At 37.2% G+C, this 26,378-nt stretch overlaps 2 protein-coding genes across 2 annotated transcripts; one reads left to right on the top strand and one right to left on the bottom strand.

Moving 5' to 3' along the window:
* Window positions 1–535: 535 nt before the first annotated feature.
* On the bottom strand, window positions 536–19,591 carry LOC138329786 (MYG1 exonuclease-like). The gene is made up of 7 exons (XM_069277080.1): window positions 19,437–19,591; window positions 17,925–18,115; window positions 17,331–17,426; window positions 11,890–11,944; window positions 3,339–3,461; window positions 2,340–2,521; window positions 536–1,808 (listed from the first exon to the last, which is right to left on the bottom strand). Exons 1-7 carry the CDS (start codon window positions 19,473–19,475, stop codon window positions 1,637–1,639), a joined length of 858 nt encoding a protein of 285 aa, XP_069133181.1. The 5' UTR covers window positions 19,476–19,591; the 3' UTR covers window positions 536–1,636.
* Window positions 19,592–19,695: 104 nt separating this feature from the next.
* LOC138329635 (tripartite motif-containing protein 2-like) lies at window positions 19,696–25,156 on the top strand. The gene is given in 4 exon segments (XM_069276747.1): window positions 19,696–19,800; window positions 20,230–20,271; window positions 23,235–24,972; window positions 24,974–25,156. Coding segments are annotated over 2 exon segments (1,719 nt in total). The 5' UTR covers window positions 19,696–19,800; window positions 20,230–20,271; window positions 23,235–23,289; the 3' UTR covers window positions 25,010–25,156.
* The last annotated feature ends 1,222 nt before the right edge of the window (window positions 25,157–26,378 follow it).

Here is a 26,378-nt window from a genome sequence, read left to right as displayed (position 1 = left end):
CAATAAATTGTACAGCACAGAAATTAGTCAAAATAAAGTGTACAGCACAGAAATTAGTCAAAATAAAGTGTACAGCACAGAAATTAGTCAAAATAAAGTGTACAGCACAAAAATAAAGTCAAATAAAATAAAGTGTACAGCACAAAAATAAAGTGTACAGCACAAAAATAAAGTGTACAGCACAGAAATAAATGCAAACAAGGAGCCGCAAAGCTTGGCATTATCCCCCGCGCCCAGTTGTGTATGAAAGCTCAAACATAAAATAAATGAAGCTCATTGTAACCAAGAGTTTAAATTTTGATATTGTCATCCATGTAGGTTTAACTATTTGAACAGAGCTTAGTATTGTCCTTGAATAAATTCATACAGCAATATATCCGCTCTCCAGTAACATGACATTTAAAAGTAACAGAAAAAGTATCGAAAATGAAAGGTTCCCATTAGCAAAAGGCACAACTAGAGCACTAGCCTAACATGTACAGAAAGTTGAATGGTTTCGATTATAGCCCGGAATAGAAAGGAAACTTTAATAATATGGTATTTTTTAATAAATTTCCATGGTAACAGAAAAAGTATTGAAAATGGAAGGTTCCCATTAGAAAAAGGCACAACTAGAGCACTAGCCTAACATGTACAGAAAGTTTCGTGTAGCCAAGTTGAACGGTTTTCGAGTTATAGCCCGGAATAGAAAGGAAACTTTAATAATATGGTATTTTTGAATAAGTTTCCATGGTAACAGAAAAAGTATCGAAAATGAAAGGTTCCCATTAGCAAAAGGCACAACTAGAGCACTAGCCTAACATGTACAGAAAGTTTCGTGTAGCCAAGTTGAACGGTTTTCGAGTTATAGCCCGGAATAGAAAGGAAACTTTAATAATATGGTATTTTTTAATAAGTTTCCATGGTAACAGAAAAAGTATTGAAAATGGAAGGTTCCCATTAGAAAAAGGCACAACTAGAGCACTAGCCTAACATGTACAGAAAGTTTCGTGTAGCCAAGTTGAACGGTTTTCGAGTTATAGCCCGGAATAGAAAGGAAACTTTAATAATATGGTATTTTTGAATAAGTTTCCATGGTAACAGAAAAAGTATCGAAAATGAAAGGTTCCCATTAGCAAAAGGCACAACTTGAGCACTAGCCTAACATGTACAGAAAGTTTCGTGTAGCCAAGTTGAACGGTTTAGGAGTTATAGCCCGGAAACGATACTCGGACGGACGGACGGACGGACGGACGGACGGAGAGCCCAAATCAATATCCCCCGCAAACGCGTTTCGCGGGGGATAATTAATATCAACAGTTCTTTATCAATAAATGCAGTATAAAAAATGCTCAACTTTCAGTATTAGTATTAAAGATTTTTCTTTATGACCATTTTATGAAACCTATACAGTGTATATACATTTATAATGATATTGTTAAATATGTTGCCTTTTGAGATTTCTGTTCTCATTAAGTAACTGTCGGTATTTTTGTCCTTGTTACTAGATATCCTCAGATCTGGTGTTGATATCACTTCAGGTTTAGTTTATACAGCTGTAATTAATCCCTACTACTGTTACATATCTCAACTGTCTTTACACAGATTGAGTTCAGTTTTCGTTTTGCTGTTGGAGACCCCTTTACATAGATGGAGTTCAGTTTTCGTTTTGCTGTTGGAGACCCCTTCTGGCCATTTCTAGAACACCATCGTAAGTTTCGTTTCCGCCGATAAATCCACCAGCGTGTACAAATATACATCCTGGTATCCCAGACTTCTCCGACAACTCTGCGCCGCGGACTCCACGCCACTGTTCAGGCAGAGACAGTCTGTAAAGGCAGGGAAAAGGAAATTTACAAAGTAAGAATTCTTCCTTTCAAAACAGCTATTTCATTAACATTCTATACAAGTGCCTTTCTATGTCTAAAGACATTATGACACAACTGGTCTGTTCTATGTAATGTCATATGGCCATTTTGTTATATTGTATTAATACTGTACTTAGTTAAAAAAAAAATTCATTTTACATCCTATTACAACCAGATTCATTTAAGGATGTGCCTCGCTTAGGAGGTAGAGGGAAGCTGGAGTACTTGGAGAAAATCCACCCACCTAATGAGGGTTTCAAAGTCGCAACCCAGAGATGGTGAGCTATTAGTAATATGTTGGAACATTTTTTGACTACCTGGTATGTAATATGAAAATTAACTAACTACATGCTACTGGCCTTGCGGCTCATAGCATTCAAAATTATAGACCTGGTTAAATAAATTCCCTACAACATTTACAATTCTCTACATCCAGTCTCCCGTCTACCTCCTACCCTCCCCCCTTCTCATTTCCAAGTCTGCCACACTCACCTGTTTTCGAAGGATCCTATTTTGAGTGGTACACACTGTATCCTCCACTTCTGACTGTTATCTGTATACAGGACGTACTTAAGTTTGGGTGACAGAGCCAATTCCTCCTCAATGCTTAACAGATGGTCCTTCCAAGGACAGCCACCAGACTTCAGTACCACAATCTCGCCACTCTGGTCCACCTACATCAAGTCATATAAAAACTTATAATAGTAATAAGTTAAAGACTATGTGTATTTTGGGCTAAGATAATAAAAGGTTAACTCTGACCAACAAGGTTTTGATCAGAGACTGAGGAAATTTCTCTACTAGGACCCTACCAGTAGTCGTGAAGGAACAGTAGTCGTGATTTGGGAAAAACAATTGTTTGCATCTCATGAAAAATATTATTTCCACATAAACGAAACAATACCATCCTGAAGTATTCATCTGCAGCTCAAGAGAAATTTGGAAATCTGGATGCACAGTAGAATATGCCAACAATCATAACTACTGTTCCGTCACGACTATTGGTTGGGTCCCAGTACCCAAATCAAAAATAAAGTTGGTTGTAGACAGAAGTGACTTATTTTGGAGTCATGGGGTCAGATAGACGTTGTGAAGTACAGTCAAACCTCTGTATATAAAGTACAGCAAAGGGACAAATTAAAATGTCCTTTATAGTTTAGTGTCCTTAATACAGAGGGTAATTATGGAGTTGATGAGTATGTCCTTTATAGATAGATGTCCTTTATATAGAGGTGTCCTTCATAGACAAGTTCCCTTTATATAGAGGTGTCCTTTATAGACAAGTTCCATTTATACAGAGGTGTCCTTTATAGACAAGTTCCCTTTATACAGAGGTGTCCTTTATAGATAAATGTCCTTTATATACAGGTGTCCTTTATATTTATAGACAAATGTCCTTTATACAGAGGTGTCCTTTATAGACAGGTGTCCTTTATAGCAGGATTTATGTATATGCTACTTTGCCAAATAGGTTGTATAGTAACGCCCTACCTCTGTTCTTTCTTTGATTGCTTGCTCCACAAGCTCCCGGGCAGGAATCCATGACTTCTTGTAATACAGCACTCTGTCTAGGAACTCAGTACCCACCATGTCATAGGCTTTATTGAACTGGACCTAAAATAAACAATGTTGTAGTGGCAAGGCAATAACAAAACATACTGTTACTCCCAAAGTTGGCAAGGCAATAACAAAACATACTGTTACTCCCAAAGTTGGCAAGGCAATAACAAAACATACTGTCACTCCCAAAGTTGGCAAGGCAATAACAAAACATACTGTCACTCCAAAAGTTGGCAAGGCAATAACAAAACATACTGTCACTCCCAAAAGTTGGCAAGGCAATAACAAAACATACTGTCACTCCCAAAGTTGGCAAGGCAATAACAAAACATACTGTCACTCCCAAAGTTGGCAAGGCAATAACAAAACATACTGTCACTCCCAAAGTTGGCAAGGCAATAACAAAACATACTGTCACTCCCAAAAGTTGGCAAGGCAATAACAAAACATACTGTCACTCCCAAAGTTGGCAAGGCAATAACAAAACATACTGTCACTCCCAAAGTTGGCAAGGCAATAACAAAACATACTGTCACTCCCAAAGTTGGCAAGGCAATAACAAAACATACTGTCACTCCCAAAGTTGGCAAGGCAATAACAAAACATACTGTCACTCCCAAAGTTCTCAAGGTCACTCCCAAAGTTGGCAAGGCAATAACAAAACATACTGTTACTCCCAAAGTTGGCAAGGCAATAACAAAACATACTGTCACTCCAAAAGTTGGCAAGGCAATAACAAAACATACTGTCACTCCCAAAGTTGGCAAGGCAATAACAAAACATACTGTCACTCCCAAAGTTGGCAAGGCAATAACAAAACATACTGTCACTCCCAAAGTTGGCAAGGCAATAACAAAACATACTGTCACTCCCAAAGTTGGCAAGGCAATAACAAAACATACTGTCACTCCAAAGTTGGCAAGGCAATAACAAAACATACTGTTACTCCCAAAGTTGGCAAGGCAATAACAAAACATACTGTCACTCCCAAAGTTGGCAAGGCAATAACAAAACATACTGTTACTCCCAAAGTTGGCAAGGCAATAACAAAACATACTGTCACTCCCAAAGTTGGCAAGGCAATAACAAAACATACTGTCACTCCCAAAGTTGGCAAGGCAATAACAAAACATACTGTCACTCCCAAAGTTGGCAAGGCAATAACAAAACATACTGTCACTCCAAAAGTTGGCAAGGCAATAACAAAACATACTGTCACTCCCAAAGTTGGCAAGGCAATAACAAAACATACTGTCACTCCCAAAGTTGGCAAGGCAATAACAAAACATACTGTCACTCCAAAAGTTGGCAAGGCAATAACAAAACATACTGTCACTCTCCAAAGTTGGCAAGGCAATAACAAAACATACTGTCACTCCAAAAGTTGGCAAGGCAATAACAAAACATACTGTCACTCTGAAAGTTGGCAAGGCAATAACAAAACATACTGTTACTCCCAAAGTTGGCAAGGCAATAACAAAACATACTGTCACTCTGAAAGTTGGCAAGGCAATAACAAAACATACTGTCACTCTGAAAGTTGGCAAGGCAATAACAAAACATACTGTCACTCCCAAAGTTGGCAAGGCAATAACAAAACATACTGTCACTCCCAAAGTTGGCAAGGCAATAACAAAACATACTGTCACTCCCAAAGTTGGCAAGGCAATAACAAAAACATACTGTCACTCCGAAAGTTGGCAAGGCAATAACAAAACATACACTGTCACTCCCAAAAGTTGGCAAGGCAATAACAAAACATACTGTCACTCCCAAAGTTGGCAAGGCAATAACAAAACAAACTGTCACTCCAAAAGTTGGCAAGGCAATAACAAAACATACTGTCACTCCCAAAAGTTGGCAAGGCAATAACAAAACATACTGTCACTCCCAAAGTTGGCAAGGCAATAACAAAACATACTGTCACTCCCAAAGTTGGCAAGGCAATAACAAAACATACTGTCACTCCCAAAGTTGGCAAGGCAATAACAAAACATACTGTCACTCCCAAAGTTGGCAAGGCAATAACAAAACATACTGTCACTCCCAAAGTTGGCAAGGCAATAACAAAACATACTGTCACTCCCAAAGTTGGCAAGGCAATAACAAAACATACTGTCACTCCCAAAGTTGGCAAGGCAATAACAAAACATACTGTCACTCCCAAAAGTTGGCAAGGCAATAACAAAACATACTGTCACTCCGAAAGTTGGCAAGGCAATAACAAAACATACTGTCACTCCGAAAGTTGGCAAGGCAATAACAAAACATACTGTCACTCCCAAAGTTGGCAAGGCAATAACAAAACATACTGTCACTCCAAAGTTGGCAAGGCAATAACAAAACATACTGTCACTCCCAAAAGTTGGCAAGGCAATAACAAAACATACTGTCACTCCAAAGTTGGCAAGGCAATAACAAAACATACTGTCACTCCAAAAGTTGGCAAGGCAATAACAAAACATACTGTCACTCCAAAGTTGGCAAGGCAATAACAAAACATACTGTCACTCCCAAAGTTGGCAAGGCAATAACAAAACATACTGTCACTCCCAAAGTTGGCAAGGCAATAACAAAACATACTGTCACTCCAAAGTTGGCAAGGCAATAACAAAACATACTGTCACTCCAAAAGTTGGCAAGGCAATAACAAAACATACTGTCACTCCCAAAGTTGGCAAGGCAATTACAAAACATACTGTCACTCCCAAAGTTGGCAAGGCAATAACAAAACATACTGTCACTCCCAAAGTTGGCAAGGCAATAACAAAACATACTGTCACTCCCAAAGTTGGCAAGGCAATAACAAAACATACTGTCACTCCCAAAGTTGGCAAGGCAATAACAAAACATACTGTCACTCCGAAAGTTGGCAAGGCAATAACAAAACAAACTGTTACTCCCAAAGTTGGCAAGGCAATAACAAAACAAACTGTTACTCCCAAAGTTGGCAAGGCAATAACAAAACATACTGTCACTCCCAAAGTTGGCAAGGCAATAACAAAACATACTGTCACTCGTTACTCCCAAAGTTGGCAAGGCAATAACAAAACATACTGTCACTCCCAAAGTTGGCAAGGCAATAACAAAACATACTGTTACTCCCAAAGTTGGCAAGGCAATAACAAAACATACTGTCACTCCCAAAGTTGGCAAGGCAATAACAAAACATACTGTCACTCCCAAAGTTGGCAAGGCAATAACAAAACATACTGTCACTCCCAAAAGTTGGCAAGGCAATAACAAAACATACTGTCACTCCCAAAAGTTGGCAAGGCAATAACAAAACATACTGTCACTCCCAAAAGTTGGCAAGGCAATAACAAAACATACTGTCACTCCAAAAGTTGGCAAGGCAATAACAAAACATACTGTCACTCCAAAGTTGGCAAGGCAATAACAAAACATACTGTCACTCCAAAGTTGGCAAGGCAATAACAAAACATACTGTTACTCCAAAAGTTGGCAAGGCAATAACAAAACATACTGTCACTCCCAAAAGTTGGCAAGGCAATAACAAAACATACTGTCACTCCAAAGTTGGCAAGGCAATAACAAAACATACTGTCACTCCAAAAGTTGGCAAAGGCAATAACAAAACATACTGTCACTCCAAAAGTTGGCAAGGCAATAACAAAACATACTGTCACTCCAAAAGTTGGCAAGGCAATAACAAAAACATACTGTCACTCCAAAAGTTGGCAAGGCAATAACAAAACATACTGTCACTCCCAAAGTTGGCAAGGCAATAACAAAACATACTGTCACTCCAAAAGTTGGCAAGGCAATAACAAAACATACTGTCACTCCCAAAGTTGGCAAGGCAATAACAAAACATACTGTCACTCCAAAAGTTGGCAAGGCAATAACAAAACATACTGTCACATCCAAAAGTTGGCAAGGCAATAACAAAACATACTGTCACTCCAAAGTTGGCAAGGCAATAACAAAACATACTGTCACTCCAAAGTTGCAAGGCAATAACAAAACATACTGTCACTCCAAAAAGTTGGCAAGGCAATAACAAAACATAACTGTCACTCCAAAAGTTGGCAAGGCAATAACAAAACATACTGTCACTCCAAAAGTTGGCAAGGCAATAACAAAACATACTGTCACTCCAAAAGTTGGCAAGGCAATAACAAAACATACTGTCACTCCAAAAGTTGGCAAGGCAATAACAAAACAACTGTCACTCCAAAAGTTGGCAAGGCAATAACAAAACATAACTGTCACTCCCAAAAGTTGGCAAGGCAATAACAAAACAACTACTGTTACACTCCAAAAGTTGGCAAGGCAATAACAAAACATACTGTTACTCCAAAAGTTGGCAAGGCAATAACAAAACATACTGTCACTCCCAAAGTTGGCAAGGCAATAACAAAACATACTGTTACTCCCAAAGTTGGCAAGGCAATAACAAAAATACATAACTGTCACTCCCAAAGTTGGCAAGGCAATAACAAAACATACTGTCACTCCAAAAAGTTGGCAAGGCAATATAACAAAACATACTGTCACTCCAAAAGTTGGCAAGGCAATAACAAAATACATACTGTCACTCCAAAAGTTGGCAAGGCAATAACAAAACATTTACTGTCACTCCAAAAAGTTGGCAAGGCAATAACAAAACATACTGTCACTCGAAAAGTTGGCAAGGCAATAACAAAACATTCTGTCACTCCCAAAAGTTGGCAAGGCAATAACAAAACATACTGTCACTCCCAAAGTTGGCAAGGCAATAACAAAAACATACTGTCACTCCGAAAAGTTGGCAAGGCAATAACAATAAACATTACTGTCACTCCAAAGTTGGCAAGGCAATAACAAAAACATACTGTCACTCTTCTGAAAGTTGGCAAGGCAATAACAAAACATACTGTCACTCCGGAAAGTTGGCAAGGCAATAACAAAACATACTGTCACCACTCCAAAAGTTGGCAAGGCAATAACAAAACATACTGTCACTCCCTTTTTTCAAAAAGTTTGGCAAGGCAATAAACAAAACATACTGTCACTCCAAAATGTTGGCAAGGCAATAACAAAACAAACTGTCACTCCAAAAGTTGGCAAGGCAATAACAAAAACATACTGTCACTCCCAAAAGTTGGCAAGGCAAAATAACATAAACATACTGTCACTCCAAAAATTGGCAAGGCAATAACAAAACATACTGTCACTCCCAAAAGTTGGCAAGGCAATAACAAAACATACTGTCACTCCAAAAGTTGGCAAGGCAATAACAAAACATACTGTCACTCCCAAAGTTGGCAAGGCAATAACAAAACATACTGTCACTCCAAAACGGTTGGCAAGGCAATAACAAAACATACTGTCACTCCCGAAAGTTGGCAAGGCAATAACAAAACATAAACTGTTACTCCAAAAGTTGGCAAGGCAATAACAAAAACATACTGTCACTCCAAAAGTTGGCAAGGCAATAACAAAACATACTGTCACTCCAAAAGTTGGCAAGGCAATAACAAAACATACTGTCACTCACAAAAGTTGGCAAGGCAATAACAAAAACATACTGTCTCACTCCGAAAGTTGGCAAGGCAATAACAAAACATACTGTCACTCTCCAAAAGTTGGCAAGGCAATAACAAAAAACATACTGTCACTCCCAAAATTGGCAAGGCAATAACAAAACATACTGTCACTCCCAAAGTTGGCAAGGCAATAACAAAACATACTGTCACTCTCCAAAAAGTTGGCAAGGCAATAACAAAAAACATACTGTCACTCCGAAAAGTTGGCAAGGCAATAACAAAACATACTGTCACTCCAAAAGTTGGCAAGGCAATAACAAAACATACTGTTACTCCAAAAAGTTGGCAAGGCAATAACAAAACATACTGTCACTCCCAAAAGTTGGCAAGGCAATAACAAAAACATACTGTTACTCCCAAAAATTGGCAAGGCAATAACAAAACATACTGTCACTCACCAAAAGTTGGCAAGGCAATAACAAAACATACTGTCACTCCTGAAAGTTGGCAAGGCAATAACAAAACATACTGTCACTCCCAAAGTTGGCAAGGCAATAACAAAACATACTGTCACTCCCAAAGTTGGCAAGGCAATAACAAAACAAACTGTCACTCCCAAAGTTGGCAAGGCAATAACAAAACAAACTGTCACTCGAAAGTTGGCAAGGCAATAACAAAACAAACTGTCACTCCAAAACTTGGCAAGGCAATAACAAAACATACTGTCACTCCCAAAAGTTGGCAAGGCAATAACAAAACATACTGTCACTCGAAAGTTGGCAAGGCAATAACAAAACAAACTGTCACTCGAAAGTTGGCAAGGCAATAACAAAACAAACTGTCACTCCCAAAAGTTGGCAAGGCAATAACAAAACATACTGTCACTCCCAAAAGTTGGCAAGGCAATAACAAAACATACTGTCACTCCCAAAAGTTGGCAAGGCAAATAACAAAACATACTGTCACTCCAAAACTTGGCAAGGCAATAACAAAAACATACTGTCACTCCCAAAAGTTGGCAAGGCAATAACAAAACATACTGTTACTCCAACTGTTGGCAAGCAATAACAAAACATACTGTCAAAAAGTTTGGCAAGGCAATAACAAAACATACTGTCACTCCGCAAAGTTGGCAAGGCAATAACAAAACATACTGTCACTCCAAAAAGTTGGCAAGTGCAATAACAAAACAAACTGTTACTCCCAAAGTTGGCAAGGCAATAACAAAACATACTGTTACTCACTCCAAAAGTTGGCAAGCGCAATAACAAAACATACTGTCTACTCCCAAAAGTTGGCAAGGCAATAACAAAACAAATACTGTCACTCCCAAAGTTGGCAAGGCAATAACAAAACATACTGTCACTCCAAAAGTTGGCAAGGCAATAACAAAAAATACTGTCACTCCCAAAAGTTGGCAAGGCAATAACAAAACATACTGTTACTCCAAAAGTTGGCAAGGCAATAACAAAACATACTGTCACTCCCAAAGTTGGCAAGGCAATAACAAAACATACTGTTTACTCCCAAAAAGTTGGCAAGGCAATAACAAAACATACTGTCACTCCAAAAAGTTGGCAAGGCAATAACAAAACAACTGTTACTGTTGGCAAGGCAATAACAAAACATACTGTCACTCCAAAGTTGGCAAGGCAATAACAAAACATACTGTCCACTCACCAAAGTTGGCAAGGCAATAACAAAACATACTGTTACTCCCAAAAGTTGGCAAGGCAATAACAAAACATACTGTCACTCCCAAAGTTGGCAAGGCAATAACAAAACAGACTGTTAACTTAACAAAATTAACATAAACATAACTGTCACTCCCAAAGTTGGCAAGGTCAATAACAAAACATACTGTTTACTTATCCAAAGTTGGCAAGGCAATAACAAAACATACTGTCACTCACTCCCCAAAGTTGGAGCAAGGCAAATAAACAAAACAAACTGTCACTCCTTGGCAAGGCAATAACAAAACATACTGTCACTCCAAAAGTTGGCACTCAAAGGCAATAACAAAACATACTGTCACTCCAAAAGTTGGCAAGGTGCAATAACAAAACATACGAGTCCACTCCAAAAGTTGGCAAGGCAAAAACAAATCTTAACTCTGAAAACGTTGGCAAGAGCTAATAACAAATTATACTGTCACTCCCAAAGTTGGCAAGGCAATAACAAAACATACTGTCACTCCCTGAAAGTTGGCAAGGCAATAACAAAACACTAACTTTTTACTCCAAAAAGTTGGCAAGGCAATAAACAAAACATTACTGTCACTCCCCAAAAGTTGCGCAAGGCAATAACAAAACAAACCTGTCACTCCCACTAAGTTAGCAAGGCAAATCCACAAAACATACTGTCTTCACTCCCGAAGATTGGCAAGGCAATAACAATAACATAATGTTACTCCAAAAGGTTGGGCAAGGCATTACCCAAATATATACTGTCACCCTCCAAAGTTGTCTATAACAATATCACAAACTGTGTATACTACCAAAAGGTTGGCAAGGCAATAACAAAATCATACTGTTACTCCCAAAGTTGGGCAAGGCGAATAACAAAACATACTGTCACTCCCCAAAGTTGGCAAGGCAATAACAAAAACATCACACTGAGTTACTCCCAAAGTTGCCAAGGCAATAACAAAACATAACTAGTACTGTCACTCCCTCAAAGTTGGCAAGAGGCCATAACAAAACATACTGTCACTCCAAGTTTGGCAAGACACACATAACCAAAACATTACTGTCATCCCAATGTTGGCAAGGGCAATTAACCAAAACCATACGGTCACTCCAAAACAAGGCAATAACAAAACATACTGTCACTCCCAAAGTTGGCAAGGCAATAACAAAACGTGCTTCTAGACTCCCAAAATTGCAAGCCATAACAAAATATACTGTCACACCGAAAAGTTGCAAGTGCAATAACAAACATACTGTTTACTTGGACTGGTCCAAGTTGGCAAGGGCAATAACAAAACATACCTGTCCACTAGCACGTCCCAAATTGGCAAGGCAATAACAAAACATACTGTCACTCCTGAAAATTGGCAAGGCAAAAAAAAAAGATACTGTCACTCCCCGAAAGTTGGCAAGGCAATAACAAAACATCTGTCACTCCCAAGAGTTGGCAAGGCAGATAACAAAACATACTGTTCACTCCCAAAAGTTGGCAAGAACAATAACAAAACAAACTGGATCCACTCCAAAAGTAGGCAAAGCAATAACAAAACATACTGTCACTCCCAAAAGTTGGCAAGGCAATAACAAAACATACTGTCACTCCCAAAGTTTGGCAAGGCAATAACAAAACATACTGTCACTCCCCAAAGTTGGCAAGGCAATAACAAAACATACTGTTACACTCCCAAAAGTTGGCAAGGCAATAACAAAACATACTGTCACTCCGAAACGTTGGCAAGGCAATAACAAAACATACTGTCACTCAGAACGTTAGCAAGGCAATAACAAAACATACTGTTACTCCCAAAGTTAGCAAGGCAATAACAAAACATACTGTTACTCCCAAAGTTGGCAAGGCAATAACAAAACATACTGTCACTCCCAAAGTTGGCAAGGCAATAACAAAACATACTGTTACTCCCAAAGTTCTCAAGGCAATAACAAAACATACTGTCACTCCCAAAGTTGGCAAGGCAATTACAAAACATACTGTTTTCCAAAGTTGGCAAACAATTACAAAACATAGTCACTCCCAAGTTGGCAAGGCAATAACAAAACATACTGTCACATTAAACATTACACTATTTAAACCTAGCTCTGCCCTGACATTAAGGATGTTTTACCTACCATTTAACATGACACTATTTAAACCAAGCTCTGCCCTGACATTAAGGATGTTTTACCTACCATTTAACATGACATATAAACCTAGCTCTGCCCTGACATTAAGGATGTTTTACCTACCATTTAACATGACACTATTTAAACCTAGCTCTGCCCTGACATTAAGGATGTTTTACCTACCATTTAACATGACACTATTTAAACCAAGCTCTGCCCTGACATTAAGGATGTTTTACCTACCATTTAACATGACACTATTTAAACCAAGCTCTGCCCTGACATTTAGGATGTTTTACCTACCATTTAACATGACACTATTTAAACCTAGCTCTGCCCCGACATTAAGGATGTTTTACCTACCATTTAACATGACACTATTTAAACCAAGCTCTGCCCTGACATTAAGGATGTTTTACCTACCATTAACATGACACTTTAACATGACACTATTTAAACCATTTAAAGCTCTGCCTGACATTTAGGATGTTTTACCTACCATTTAACATGACACTATTTAAACCAAGCTCTGCCCTGACATTAAGGATGTTTTACCTACCATTTAACATGACACTATTTAAACCAAGCTCTGCCCTGACATTTAGGATGTTTTACCTACCATTTAACATGACACTATTTAAACCAAGCTCTGCCCTGACATTAAGGATGTTTTACCTACCATTTAACATGACACTATTTAAACCAAGCTCTGCCCCGACATTAAGGATGTTTTACCTACCATTTAACATGACACTATTTAAACCTAGCTCTGCCCTGACATTAAGGATGTTTTACCTACCATTTAACATGACACTATTTAAACCAAGCTCTGCCCTGACATTTAGGATGTTTTACCTACCATTTAACATGACACTATTTAAACCTAGCTCTGCCCTGACATTTAGGATGTTTTACCTACCATTTAACATGACACTATTTAAACCAAGCTCTGCCCTGACATTTAGGATGTTTTACCTACCATTTAACATGACACTATTTAAACCAAGCTCTGCCCTGACATTAAGGATGTTTTACCTACCATTTAACATGACACTATTTAAACCAAGCTCTGCCCTGACATTAAGGATGTTTTACCTACCATTTAACATGACACTATTTAAACCTAGCTCTGCCCTGACATTAAGGATGTTTTACCTACCATTTAACATGACACTATTTAAACCTAGCTCTGCCCTGACATTTAGGATGTTTTACCTACCATTTAACATGACACTATTTAAACCAAGCTCTGCCCTGACATTAAGGATGTTTTACCTACCATTTAACATGACACTATTTAAACCAAGCTCTGCCCTGACATTAAGGATGTTTTACCTACCATTTAACATGACACTATTTAAACCAAGCTCTGCCCTGACATTAAGGATGTTTTACCTACCATTTAACATGACACTATTTAAACCTAGCTCTGCCCTGACATTTAGGATGTTTTACCTACCATTTAACATGACACTATTTAAACCTAGCTCTGCTGCCTGACATTTAGGATGTTTTACCTACCATTTAACATGACACTATTTAAACCAAGCTCTGCCTGACATTAAGGATGTTTTACCTACCATTTAACATGACACTATTTAAACCAAGCTCTGCCCTGACATTAAGGATGTTTTACCTACCATTTAACATGACACTATTTAAACCAAGCTCTGCCCTGACATTTAGGATGTTTTACCTACCATTTACATGAACATGACTATTTAAACCTAGCTCTGCCCTGACATTAAGGATGTTTTACCTACCATTAAACATGACACTATTTAAACCAAGCTCTGCCCTGACATTAAGGATGTTTTACCTACCATTTAACATGACACTATTTAAACCAAGCTCTGCCCTGACATTTAGGATGTTTTACCTACCATTTAACATGACACTATTTAAACCAAGCTCTGCCCTGACATTTAGGATGTTTTACCTACCATTTAACATGACACTATTTAAACCAAGCTCTGCCCTGACATTTAGGATGTTTTACCTACCATTTAACAATTTAACTCATTTAGGATGCTTGCTGCATTTAACCATGACATTATTTAAACCAAGCTCTGCCCTGATTTAGGATGTTTTACCTACCATTTAACATGACAAGGATGTTTTACTATTTAATGACAACTATTTAGATGTCTTTACCTACCTTTTAACATTTACACTGCCCTGATCTGCCCCGTTTAGGATGTTATACCTACCATTTAACATGACACTATTTAAACCAAGCTCTGCCCTGACATTTACCTACCATTTACATGGTTGCTGACATTTAGGATGTTTTACCTACCATTTAACCTGACACTATTACTAATTGGAAACTCGCTTCATTGTTTTTTTTACAGAAGTCATTAAGGATGTTTTTTACCTACCATTTAACATGTACATATTTAAACATCAGCTTGCCCTGACATTAAGGAATGTTTTACCTACCATTTAAATGAACTATTTAAACTAAGCTCTGCCCTGACATTAAGGATGTTTTACCTATCCATTTAACATGACACACTATTTAAACTAAGCTCTGCCCTGACATTTTGGATGGTTTTCACTCCTACCATTTAAAATGACACATTTAACCTAGGCTCTGCCCTGACATTTAGGATGTTTTACCGTACCATTTAATAATGACACTATTTAAACTTTCCAAGCTCGTATGCACGACCATTAGGAAATGTTTTACTAACATTGAACATGGGACACTAGCATTAACCTAGTCTGCTGACATTTAGGATGTTTTAAGAGTCCATTTAATGGACACCTATTTAATACAGATGACACTATTTAAAACCAAGCTTGCCCTGACACTATTTGAAATTTAAACCAAGCTCTGCCCTGACATTAAGGATGTTTTACCTAAAACATGACACTATTTAACCAGCCACAGCTCTGCCCTGACATTAAGGATGTTTTACCTACCATTTAAACATGACACTATTTAAACCTAAGCTCTGCCCTGACATTAAGGATGTTTTACCTACCATTTAACATGACACTATTTAAACCAAGCTCTGCCCTGACATTAAGGATGTTTTACCTACCATTTAACATGACACTATTTAAACCAAGCTCTGCCCTGACATTTAGGATGTTTTACCTACCATTTAGCATGACACTATTTAAACCTAGCTCTGCCCTGACATTAAGGATGTTTTACCTACCATTTAACATGACACTATTTAAACCTAGCTCTGCCCTGACATTTAGGATGTTTTACCTACCATTTAACATGACACTAATTAAACCTAGCTCTGCCCTGACATTTAGGATGTTTTACCTACCATTTAGCATGACACTATTTAAACAAAGCTCTGCCCTGACATTTAGGATGTTTTACCTACCATTTAACATGACACTATTTAAACCAAGCTCTGCACCGACATTTAGGATGTTTTACCTACCATTTAGCATGACACTATTTAAACCAAGCTCTGCCCTGACATTTAGGATGTTTTACCTACCATTTAACATGACACTATATAAACCTAGCTCTGCCCTGACATTTAGGATGTTTTACCTACCATTTAACATGACACTATTTAAACCAAAGCTCTGCCCTGACATTTAGGATGTTTTACCTACCATTTAACATGACACTATTTAAACCAAGCTCTGCCCGACATTTAGGATGTTTTACCTACCATTTAACATGACACTATTTACACCTAGCTCTGCCCTGACATTTAGGATGTTTTACCTACCATTTAACATGACACTATTTAAACCAAGCTCTGCCCTGACATTAAGGATGTTTTACCTACCATTTAACATGACACTATATAAACCTAGCTCTGCCCTGACATTAAGGATGTTTTACCTACCATTTAACATGACACTATATAAACCTAGCTCTGCCCTGACATTTAGGATGTTTTACCTACCATTTAACATGACACTATTTAAACCAAGCTCTGCCCTGACATTTAGGATGTTTTACCTACCATTTAACATCACACTATTTAAACCAAGCTCTGCCCTGACATTAAGGATGTTTTACCTACCATTTAACATGACACTATTTAAACCAAGCTCTGCCCTGACATTAAGGATGTTTTACCTACCATTTAACATGACACTATATAAACCTAGCTCTGCCCTGACATTAAGGATGTTTTACCTACCATTTAACATGACACTATTTAAACCTAGCTCTGCCCTGACATTAAGGATGTTTTACCTACCATTTAAACATGACACTATTTAAACCAAGCTCTGCCCTGACATTTAGGATGTTTTACCTACCATTTAACATGACACTATATAAACCTAGCTCTGCCCTGACATTTAGGATGTTTTACCTACCATTTAACATGACACTATTTAAACCAAGCTCTGCCCTGACATTTAGGATGTTTTACCTACCATTTAACATGACACTATTTAAACCAAGCTCTGCCCTGACATTTAGGATGTTTTACCTACCATTTAACATGACACTATTTAAACCTAGCTCTGCCCTGACATTTAGGATGTTTTACCTACCATTTAACATGACACTATTTAAACCAAGCTCTGCCCTGACATTTAGGATGTTTTACCTACCATTTAACATGACACTATTTAAACCAAGCTCTGCCCCGACATTTAGGATGTTTTACCTATGAGTTACATACCTTTGGTGGTGGTCAAATTTGTTTTTCTCTGGATCAAACACACCTCCAACGTCCACAACAATATCACAGGTGTCCAGTACAGCAGGGTCACGTGTTCTGGAACAAACATTGATCTGAATTTTCCAAAATTGTATTTCATGTAAAATATTCTATATTTCAGGGATCTCTGGTATGTTTCCAAAAGTAGCCCTACATTTGCCGGAAAGTGTGACCCCAACATTTTACATAGTTTATATTTTAAATTGCTCACCTTGCTTTCTCTGCTCTAGTCATATACACTCGAGTTTGAACTGCAGTCACTAGCTGCCACATTTTTTTTTTTTTATTTTAATTTTTTTTTGTTTTTTTTTTAAATTGTAATTTGGAATGAAATATTTTTTTCTAGTATTTACACCATTTCACAATTGGTAATATGTACAATTTGATAAATATAATAATGGATTGTGACAATGTCTCAGTGGCCTTTTGCATAAAACTCATTTTAACATGTCAGCTTAGTTAATAGGACTTTCCTTTAGGAGAAATCTGATTCTCATTAGATGTTAGATAACTGTATGCATGTGTGTAAGCAAGTTATTTTATTGATTTCCTTACCTTTTAATCTGGGCATCTTTGTACTGCGGGAGTTGTCTGAGAAGAAAGCATGCTAACACCTCGTCACAATGAAAAGATCCATTGTGTGTACCGATCTTCATGTCTACTCTCGCTTTCTTCGCAGCAGGACAATCACCAGACATTGGTTTTACAGTTGTACACAGAGATTTAAATAAACACCTTAGCTGTAACTAAATCCAGATAAAAAATATAGGAGGTATTTTCACAATTGTTTTATAATTTATTGTCATGTTTCTGCATGCTACATGTACAATCAAGGGCCACTACCTTTTCCGAAACAGCTTTTAATTTTTAAAATGGGAATATAAAATGAAATTGATAATTTTATAGAATCACAAAAGTTATTAACTTATCGTTAATACTTCACTTACCATCACCTTCTTAACAATTTAATTCAAATAAATCAAAGGCTAATTTTTCATAATGTAGGTCATTTCCGATCATCGTCCTAATTACCCTGTGCCAGTTGATAATCACTGCACCAGAAGACAAAACAGTGACATGAATCTTCACTGTTAACAAGATTACGCAGGGAATTCTGCATTTGGTTTAATTATAATGTACATTTTCGTACATTATTATTTTTTATTAAATTGTTTCGCAAAAGTAGTGGGCCTTTCATATTTAAACTTGATATAACAGCTAGGACTGCCAACATTTGATCTGTGATACTTTAAGTAATATAATTTATGTGAATTAATTAAACATAATATATAAGCCAATCATAAACTTAAAACATCTGTAGAATGAAAATACACATTGAACTCCAGTGTCAAAAACTACACATCTATTGACTGAGCCATCCAAACTACACCAACCTCTATCTTTTACTTGGGACAGCTGTACAGAAATTTCCACACTAGCATTTTATTTAATAAAATTTGAGAGGAAATGAATAATATACTTTTCATTGACTGACACCACCACTGATTTGACCGCTACAATTTCTTTTGAGATATGATAACAGTTTAACTCTTTATGCATTTTCTAGTTCATGAACTATTCTATTCAATTATTCATTTCATGCTCTTTATCGCCATCACCCGAAATGCTATGGACAGTTATCCACATGTATGTTTTCGCTTCCTGGTATCCTTATAAGTTACATGTCCCTGAATTTTAAGATTATGTGCAGCAGAATTAATAATATATTAATTTGGATCCACACTAAACTATAATCCCTATTGAGATTCCTCCTCTAGACTCTTTTATATTCGGACGTTTGATAGACGTCTACGTCTATCATACGTCCGAATATAAAAGAGTCTAGAGGAGGAATCTCAATAGGGATTACACTAAACTAATGCATTGAGATAATATTTTACACTTACTAAACAAATCGGGATACAACTTCTAACACTGTTTCCAGTTAATCAAATCATGCAAAGCCTTCTTTTCATAATAGACAATGAGGTAGGTCTAAATAAAGGTTGATAGAACGCCAGAGACCTACAATACAACTGAAAGATTACAAAATAAAAGTGAAAGTACCTGACGATTTCCAACCACGCGCCAAACTAAGCACTTCATCAACACAGATCATGTAAGAAATTCTAGTCATTTCGGCCCAGACAGTAAGACTGTCAATTTACATGATCAGAGACAAAGCAATTTTGACAAAACCACATAGATATTTTAATGCTAAGACCAAAAGCAAAATCACCACGTTTATCCCGGAATCAAGGGCAGACAATGCAAGGATGTTGAACATTAGTTGGGACGAAGTAACTTATTTCTTTGTCACAACAATCGGCATCAACAAAACGCTTTTGAATGCAAGATGGAGTTTGACGCCGCCAACGATGCATTTCAGATGATAAGAAAACCAATGTACCCCTCAAAAATGATGCAATAGGTATTTAATTATCATATATAGATTATATTGTAATCATAATATCGTAAATACAGAGTTATATTTGTTTCATTTTGTCATTTGACAGACGGTTCTAATCTTAGGCAGGTTTGTATCTACTTTCGTTTTCACTTCTTCTTGGGCCAGGGTTACAGGAAAGGAACATGATCTTGCGCACTGGTAATTTCAGCTAATTTTAATAAAGTAACAAACTTATTCAGACAGAACAAAAATATAGAATGACAATGTAAATTCTAAAACAATTTCAGTTTTTAGGCTAAGATGCAGACTACCGTGTTGTAATCGGGCGATAGTGGAAGAATGGCGGAAAGTGACGTCTGATTTAAAAAGTTGCCAACAATTTTTTATTTGACAGTTTTAAAAATTGCAAACTGATTTATAATTCATTTTTTTTTTTTTTTTTTTTTGAAGTTTGAAGACTGTCATGGATTGCGTACTACAAATATCGTAGAGGTAAGTATACATTTTTAGGAGTTTTCGACAGATTTTAATGGGATGGGTATTTTACCCTTGTGCACATCTAACTGAAGCACTGAAGTAACTTGATCACTTATTAGTATATCTATTAGCTAACAATAATGCCTTACTGTTGACATGCAATAATTTGTTAAGATACATTTTGAATTACAAGCATAAGAAAAAATGAGAAAAATATATTTTTTTGGACAGAACTCAAATGGATCATATAAATATATCTCACCAAATAATGTTACTCCATGACCAATAGTATCTATAAGCAGGTATTCCTACCATTTGTCTAACTAGATTTGGTTTTATAACAGTGTGGCAGGGACAGTCTGTCCGGTCCAGGTTTCGCCATTTGATTAAATGTATTGCATTAGTTATTAATTAAACACCACGTGCGGCATTTCGCGTTGATTGTTACGTTTCGTTTCTTGTGTGTTTCGATCAAGTCTATGTCCGTGTCTATATCATTATGTGTATGTCTGTGTTGTGCTCGTGACCCTTGACCTGTCTTTTCATATTTAACATTTCTACCCTGTCATGTGACCCAAACTTAACACCACTCACACCTGGCACGTGCATATACTCACGTATATCCCAGAGCTGAGCAAGGAATTTATCTTTTAATGTATTTAATTAGTATAGTATCCTATAAGTAGAAATTGTATATGTAACATGCAATTGCTAGATATTACTTCTTGTTTTACTTTAAAATACATATCCTTAATCATACGTATTATTGATAGAACCTCTGAGAGGTGACACGTACATGTATTTAGCCTGTCGGCTATATTGAAAATTCACGCGTAACATATTATTCTATAACTTTATAACCTCAGTAGGAAATTATGTGTATTTCCTATATATCCTAAAACTTGTTGTATTTAGTATATTTACCTATCTCTCTATAGGTTTACCTTACCTGAACACGGTGTATATAGATCTAGATATAGAGCTATTCTGGAGGAGAACGAAAACCCATGTCACATTGATATTGTAAGTTTTAATTCTATGGTTTTCAGTAAGCGCTAGCATTATTTTCAACCGACCATGTGATTATGTTATATTTCAAAATGAATTTGTAATCTCATTATGACAACCGCTATAAGAATTATTATATACGTTGTAATTCTCCATGGTAATATAGTCAAGGAGTTTTGGTACAACTTATGTAAAGTCATTGTAACGTGATATTGAATTGTGATGTCCATATGTAATAGTTGTTATACAGCTTGTTATTTCTATTGTTTTAGGGTTTTTTATCCATGCATATCAGCATAATAAAGAACAACGGAATGAAAACTAGTGTTGCGTGATTGCGTCTCTGCCCAAAACAGAAAGATATCCCCACCCCGTTTCAACAGCGTTAAGTTGGGGTCTTTTTTACCTTGAAATGCAAATAATGGCTATTAATAATATCAAATACTGCTCTATCTATTTATATAACAGTGTTATCTCCATTATTGGTAGATATCAATGTCATTAGTTTGTGAACACAAAAATATGTTGTTTTCTACAAGGACGTATATGAGAAGGATAAGTCACACAGGGTTTTGGGGAAGTCCAAGGCAGGCGCTTTTGTGTTTGTGCACTGACCGTGACGTTGGGCGACGACTGATTTTTCCAATTGATATCCGCCGGCGCAGCCTTTGATGTAGCTTGCGGGTGCGAGGGTTACCGTCTTACTTTCTGAAGCGGTGCTGTCATTTCATGAGCTGTCGATTTTTTTAACGAAAATTTAAGACATATCCCCTAAACATTCCGTCTTTAAAGCAAGTTATAAACGTCGTGAAATTTAATAAACTTTACAATGGTGTTTCGTTTAGCTCGATAAGACAAGTATTTGTTTGTTGAGAAAAACGGTTTTTATTCCCGGTTCATAAGCGTCTCGCGTGGTGTTTAGTAATGTAAAGAGACAGACACGAATCCTTCTCACTTATAAATCCTTGTTTTCTATGAAAAAATGTGATGTTACACTGAAAATGTAACGTTTCAATTTATTTCTCTTGTACAAGGGTAGATAACTCTAAGATATGATATGCAAAATGTCACAAATAGAGAATAAGAAGGCATTCTAATCATCAGAAATGTTTTTTAAGTCATCTGACCCGAAGGATCAGAATGACTTATAATTATCATGTTTTGTCTGTTGTCATGTGCTGTGCGCCGTCTGCCATCCGCCGTGCCAAGTGCATAAACTTTAAACATTTTGAACTTCTTCTCAAGTTCTACCGGTGCAATTTGGCTAAAACTTGCATTAAATGATCCTGACATGGTCCTGACCAAGTGTTGTTATTTTTCGGCTTGATCCGATGTTAATTTTCGGCTTGATCTGCAAACCAATATGGCCACCTACTTGAAAATATATTTTGAACTTCCTCTCAAGTTCTACCAGTGCGATTTAGCTGAAACTTGCATGAAATGATCTTGGGCACTACAGCCGCCATCTTGAATACACATTTTGAACTTCTTCACAAGTTCTACTGGTGCTGAAACTTGCTTGAAATGATCCTGACATGGTCCCGACAAAGTGTTGTTACATCTCTGGTTCATCCCAAATTGAAGATGGCTACCATGACTCCATATATAATTAATTTCCTACAAGGTAGTGAGATGACCGTTAAGGCCATTGGGACTCTTATTTGGAGACTATAGTTATATAGTTATATAAGGAACAATATCTGATCATGACATGTCGTGGAGACTCATTTTTAGGAAAAGCTGATAAAACCACTGCAGTATTTTGAAGCAAATCATGTAGATTTGTGGGAAAATCAAACACCACAGTTCCACAATTTTTTCTTGAAACATTCTCCTCTGATGTTGTAATAATGGGTAAGTTTGTATGTGGTCCTTAGTTGTGTGATATGATTTACATTCATCATTTACATGTCAAACTTTAATCTCTAAGACAGGATACCTTGCCTGACTATGATTTTGTTGCTGTTTAGGTGACCAGCCTCCAATGAACTTGACAAGGTCTATACCGTAAACACAACAATCAATATGGCTGAACACCTGCACCCTGATCAGGTGACTATGAGGGTGGACCGTCGAGACCTGGAATGTACCATTTGTCTTGATCGCCTTCATCGACCCAGAACTTTACCTTGTCTCCATACGTTCTGTGAGGACTGCTTGAGTCACTATATTGTCCAAAACACGCCTTCTCTGACAAGCTTTATCTGTCCTGTATGTAGGAAGGAGACTGCCGCAGTGAATGCAGCTACAGACAGAAAACTGTGGGCCAAACAATTTCCCCTCAACAGTCTTTTAGATGGACTGGGTCAAAAGAAAAAGCTCAAAGTGGAAAGCCATGCTGCAGGGAAAGATACGGATGGAAAGGGAGACGCTTCGCTGAAAACCTGTGATAGACATGATCTTACCTTGGAATTTTTCTGTGAGGACCACATGTCTCTGTACTGTGCTAAGTGTGTGGCTCTGAACCACCGACGCTGTGTATCGGTACAACCAGTTCCAGACTATTGCCACGCACTCAGAAATGGCCCCGGCCTCACGGACATAAAGGATTCAGTTAAAAAGGCTGTCAGAGCCATGAACATTATTGTTAATGGTTCAAATCAACACATGAAGGACCTGGATCTTAAAAAACAAGCAGCCCTGGACAACATTCGTCGCCTGAGACGGGAAGTTGATGCCTTCTTGGACAGACGTCAGACAAAAATGGAACAAGAGATAATACAGGTACATCAAGAGGAAGAGGAATGGTTGAGAAAGGGTTTAGGGTCGCATACGTCTGTCCTCAATGATGTTGTTGAACTCAATAATGCCTTTGACTCCAAACAAATGCTGGAAGATGATGTTTTTATGATCTCGGTATACCAGCAGAGTAAGATGGCTGTAGACTGCTGCCGTGAGATGGTTCTGAAGGCTAGACGGCAATGGCAGAGCAAAACTTTAGAACACAGGATACACTTTGACAACAGCAAATTGGAAAATCACTTTTCTATGGGATCAGTCACAGCATCAACTTTAACACGAACACTACCTGTCAAAGACGACTTGAGCTTAATTCTCTCTCAGCTAACAGTTACTGGTGAGTCAAATTTCAACATCAAACTTGATGGAGAAAATGACTGCTGTGCTACAGGCATTTTGTACATGTCCAGTGGCCGAATTCTTGTTGCGGACAGAGCGAACAAAAATCTAAAAATGTTTAGGGAGGATGGTTCTTATGTGGACCACATTTGCATCTCTCCTGCCCCATGGGGAATTTGCCATCACAGTAAAAATCGAGTAGCTATTTCAAAATCAAGAGAAAGCTCCATAGCAGTGGTCAAAGTCAGTGGCAACACATTGAAACAACTTTATGAGGTGGAATCCAGGATTGGGGGAAATATTTACGGTATATCCTACTTTAAAGATGGAAAATGTTTTATGACAGCAGATCAAGTGGCATCAACACAAAAATGTACCGGTACACCTGTACTTGGAAGTAAGTATTCTATGCACTCTGTTGGTTCTGACTCTTCTGTTAACACCCTGCTACAGCTACAGACTGCTTCACTGTACATGGTCAACGAGGGTAACAACATTATCTTCAGCTCTACAACTAAGTCTAGTGAGAGTATGGCTGTCGGTCGCTACTCCCCACATAAACCAGTACAGAGTCTAGCTACAGCAACAATATTGAAGGGGACACACGGTATCGACGTCGATAAAGATGGAAATATTTACGCCTGTGGCAATGCGTCACATAATATAGTCCAGATGTCACCAACAGGTGGAGGTCTGAGGGAACTCCTCAGGGAAGCTGACGGCGTTAGATGCCCATTGGACATTTCTGTGCTTGACAACAGGCTCGCTGTGACTTTCGATTCTTGGAACAGAAGAAATCGTGTCTACATATATAACATGGACTTTTGATTAGATTGCATGGACTTTGGATTCCTCAGATGGTGCAAGCCTGTTGAAATCACATGGTGTAAGTTCAATCAAAATTGTGAATTTTAAGGGACGGGGTTAAAAAGGGTTGATATGACTACAAAATCTTCTTCTGAATTCACAGATGTGATGGAATCAAATTCTCTTAATAGATTACAAGGCAAAATTATAAAATCATTAACTTTATGTAAAATGTTTTTTTTTTATTTGACAAATAAAGGCACATGTATCTTTTATCCCATTCCAATTTCCAGGGACCAGTTTGGGCATGTATAAAATTTCATGCTTTCATTTGTCCAGTACAAGTTCTCTATTAGAACCGAGGTGACTGTAAATGCCTCTTGTTATATTCAATATTAATGATTTCCTTGATTGACATATTCAGTTGAGTCCCTACTTTACAATGAATTACATTGGTTGATATTAAGATTGGATACCGTTAAGGATGAAACGGTATGATACCATACCAGTATCAATGAAACAATGAAAGTATTTTAACGATACCGATACTTTTGAAGAAATACACTGGTTTTCTAATATCCTACATATAGATTGCATTTGCTTTAACATTGTTATATATCAAGAAAATACACAAGTTGTTGTTCAGACAATATTGTTTTCATTATAAAAGAGAACAACAATATTTTTAAAGATCATGTTCTTACATATATCAAGAACATTTAGTAACATTTTACATGTGGATTTCCTTTGAAAATAATGTGTTTATGTTTTTTTCAAATACAGATAAGGGTATCGGTGCTTCTTAAAATGGGTATGTACCGGTATTTTATAAACAAGTAACTATATCAGTATCAGACAAAGGTATCCAACCCTTGTAGATATATTCAATAGAGTCCTTAGTTTACATTTAATTCGATTGGTTGATATATTCAATGAAGTCCTTAGTTTACATTTAATTTGATTGGTTGATATATTCAATGAAGTCCTTAGTTTACATTTAATTTGATTGGTTGATATATTCAATGAAGTCCTTAATTTACATTTAATTTGATTGGTTGATATATGCAATGAAGTCCAAAGTTTAAATTTTTTGGTTGGTTGATATGTTAAATATATAGTTTACATTTAATTGATTGGTTGATATATTCAATGAGTCCTTAGATTATATTTAATTTGATTGGTTGATATATTCAATAAAGTCCTTAGTTTACATTTAATTTGATTGGTTG

This window comes from Argopecten irradians, chromosome 8 (assembly GCF_041381155.1).
Source record: "Argopecten irradians isolate NY chromosome 8, Ai_NY, whole genome shotgun sequence".
Taxonomy (NCBI): domain Eukaryota; kingdom Metazoa; phylum Mollusca; class Bivalvia; order Pectinida; family Pectinidae; genus Argopecten; species Argopecten irradians.
Note: the sequence above shows the minus strand (reverse complement) of the source record. Positions and strands in the feature narration are given on the sequence as shown.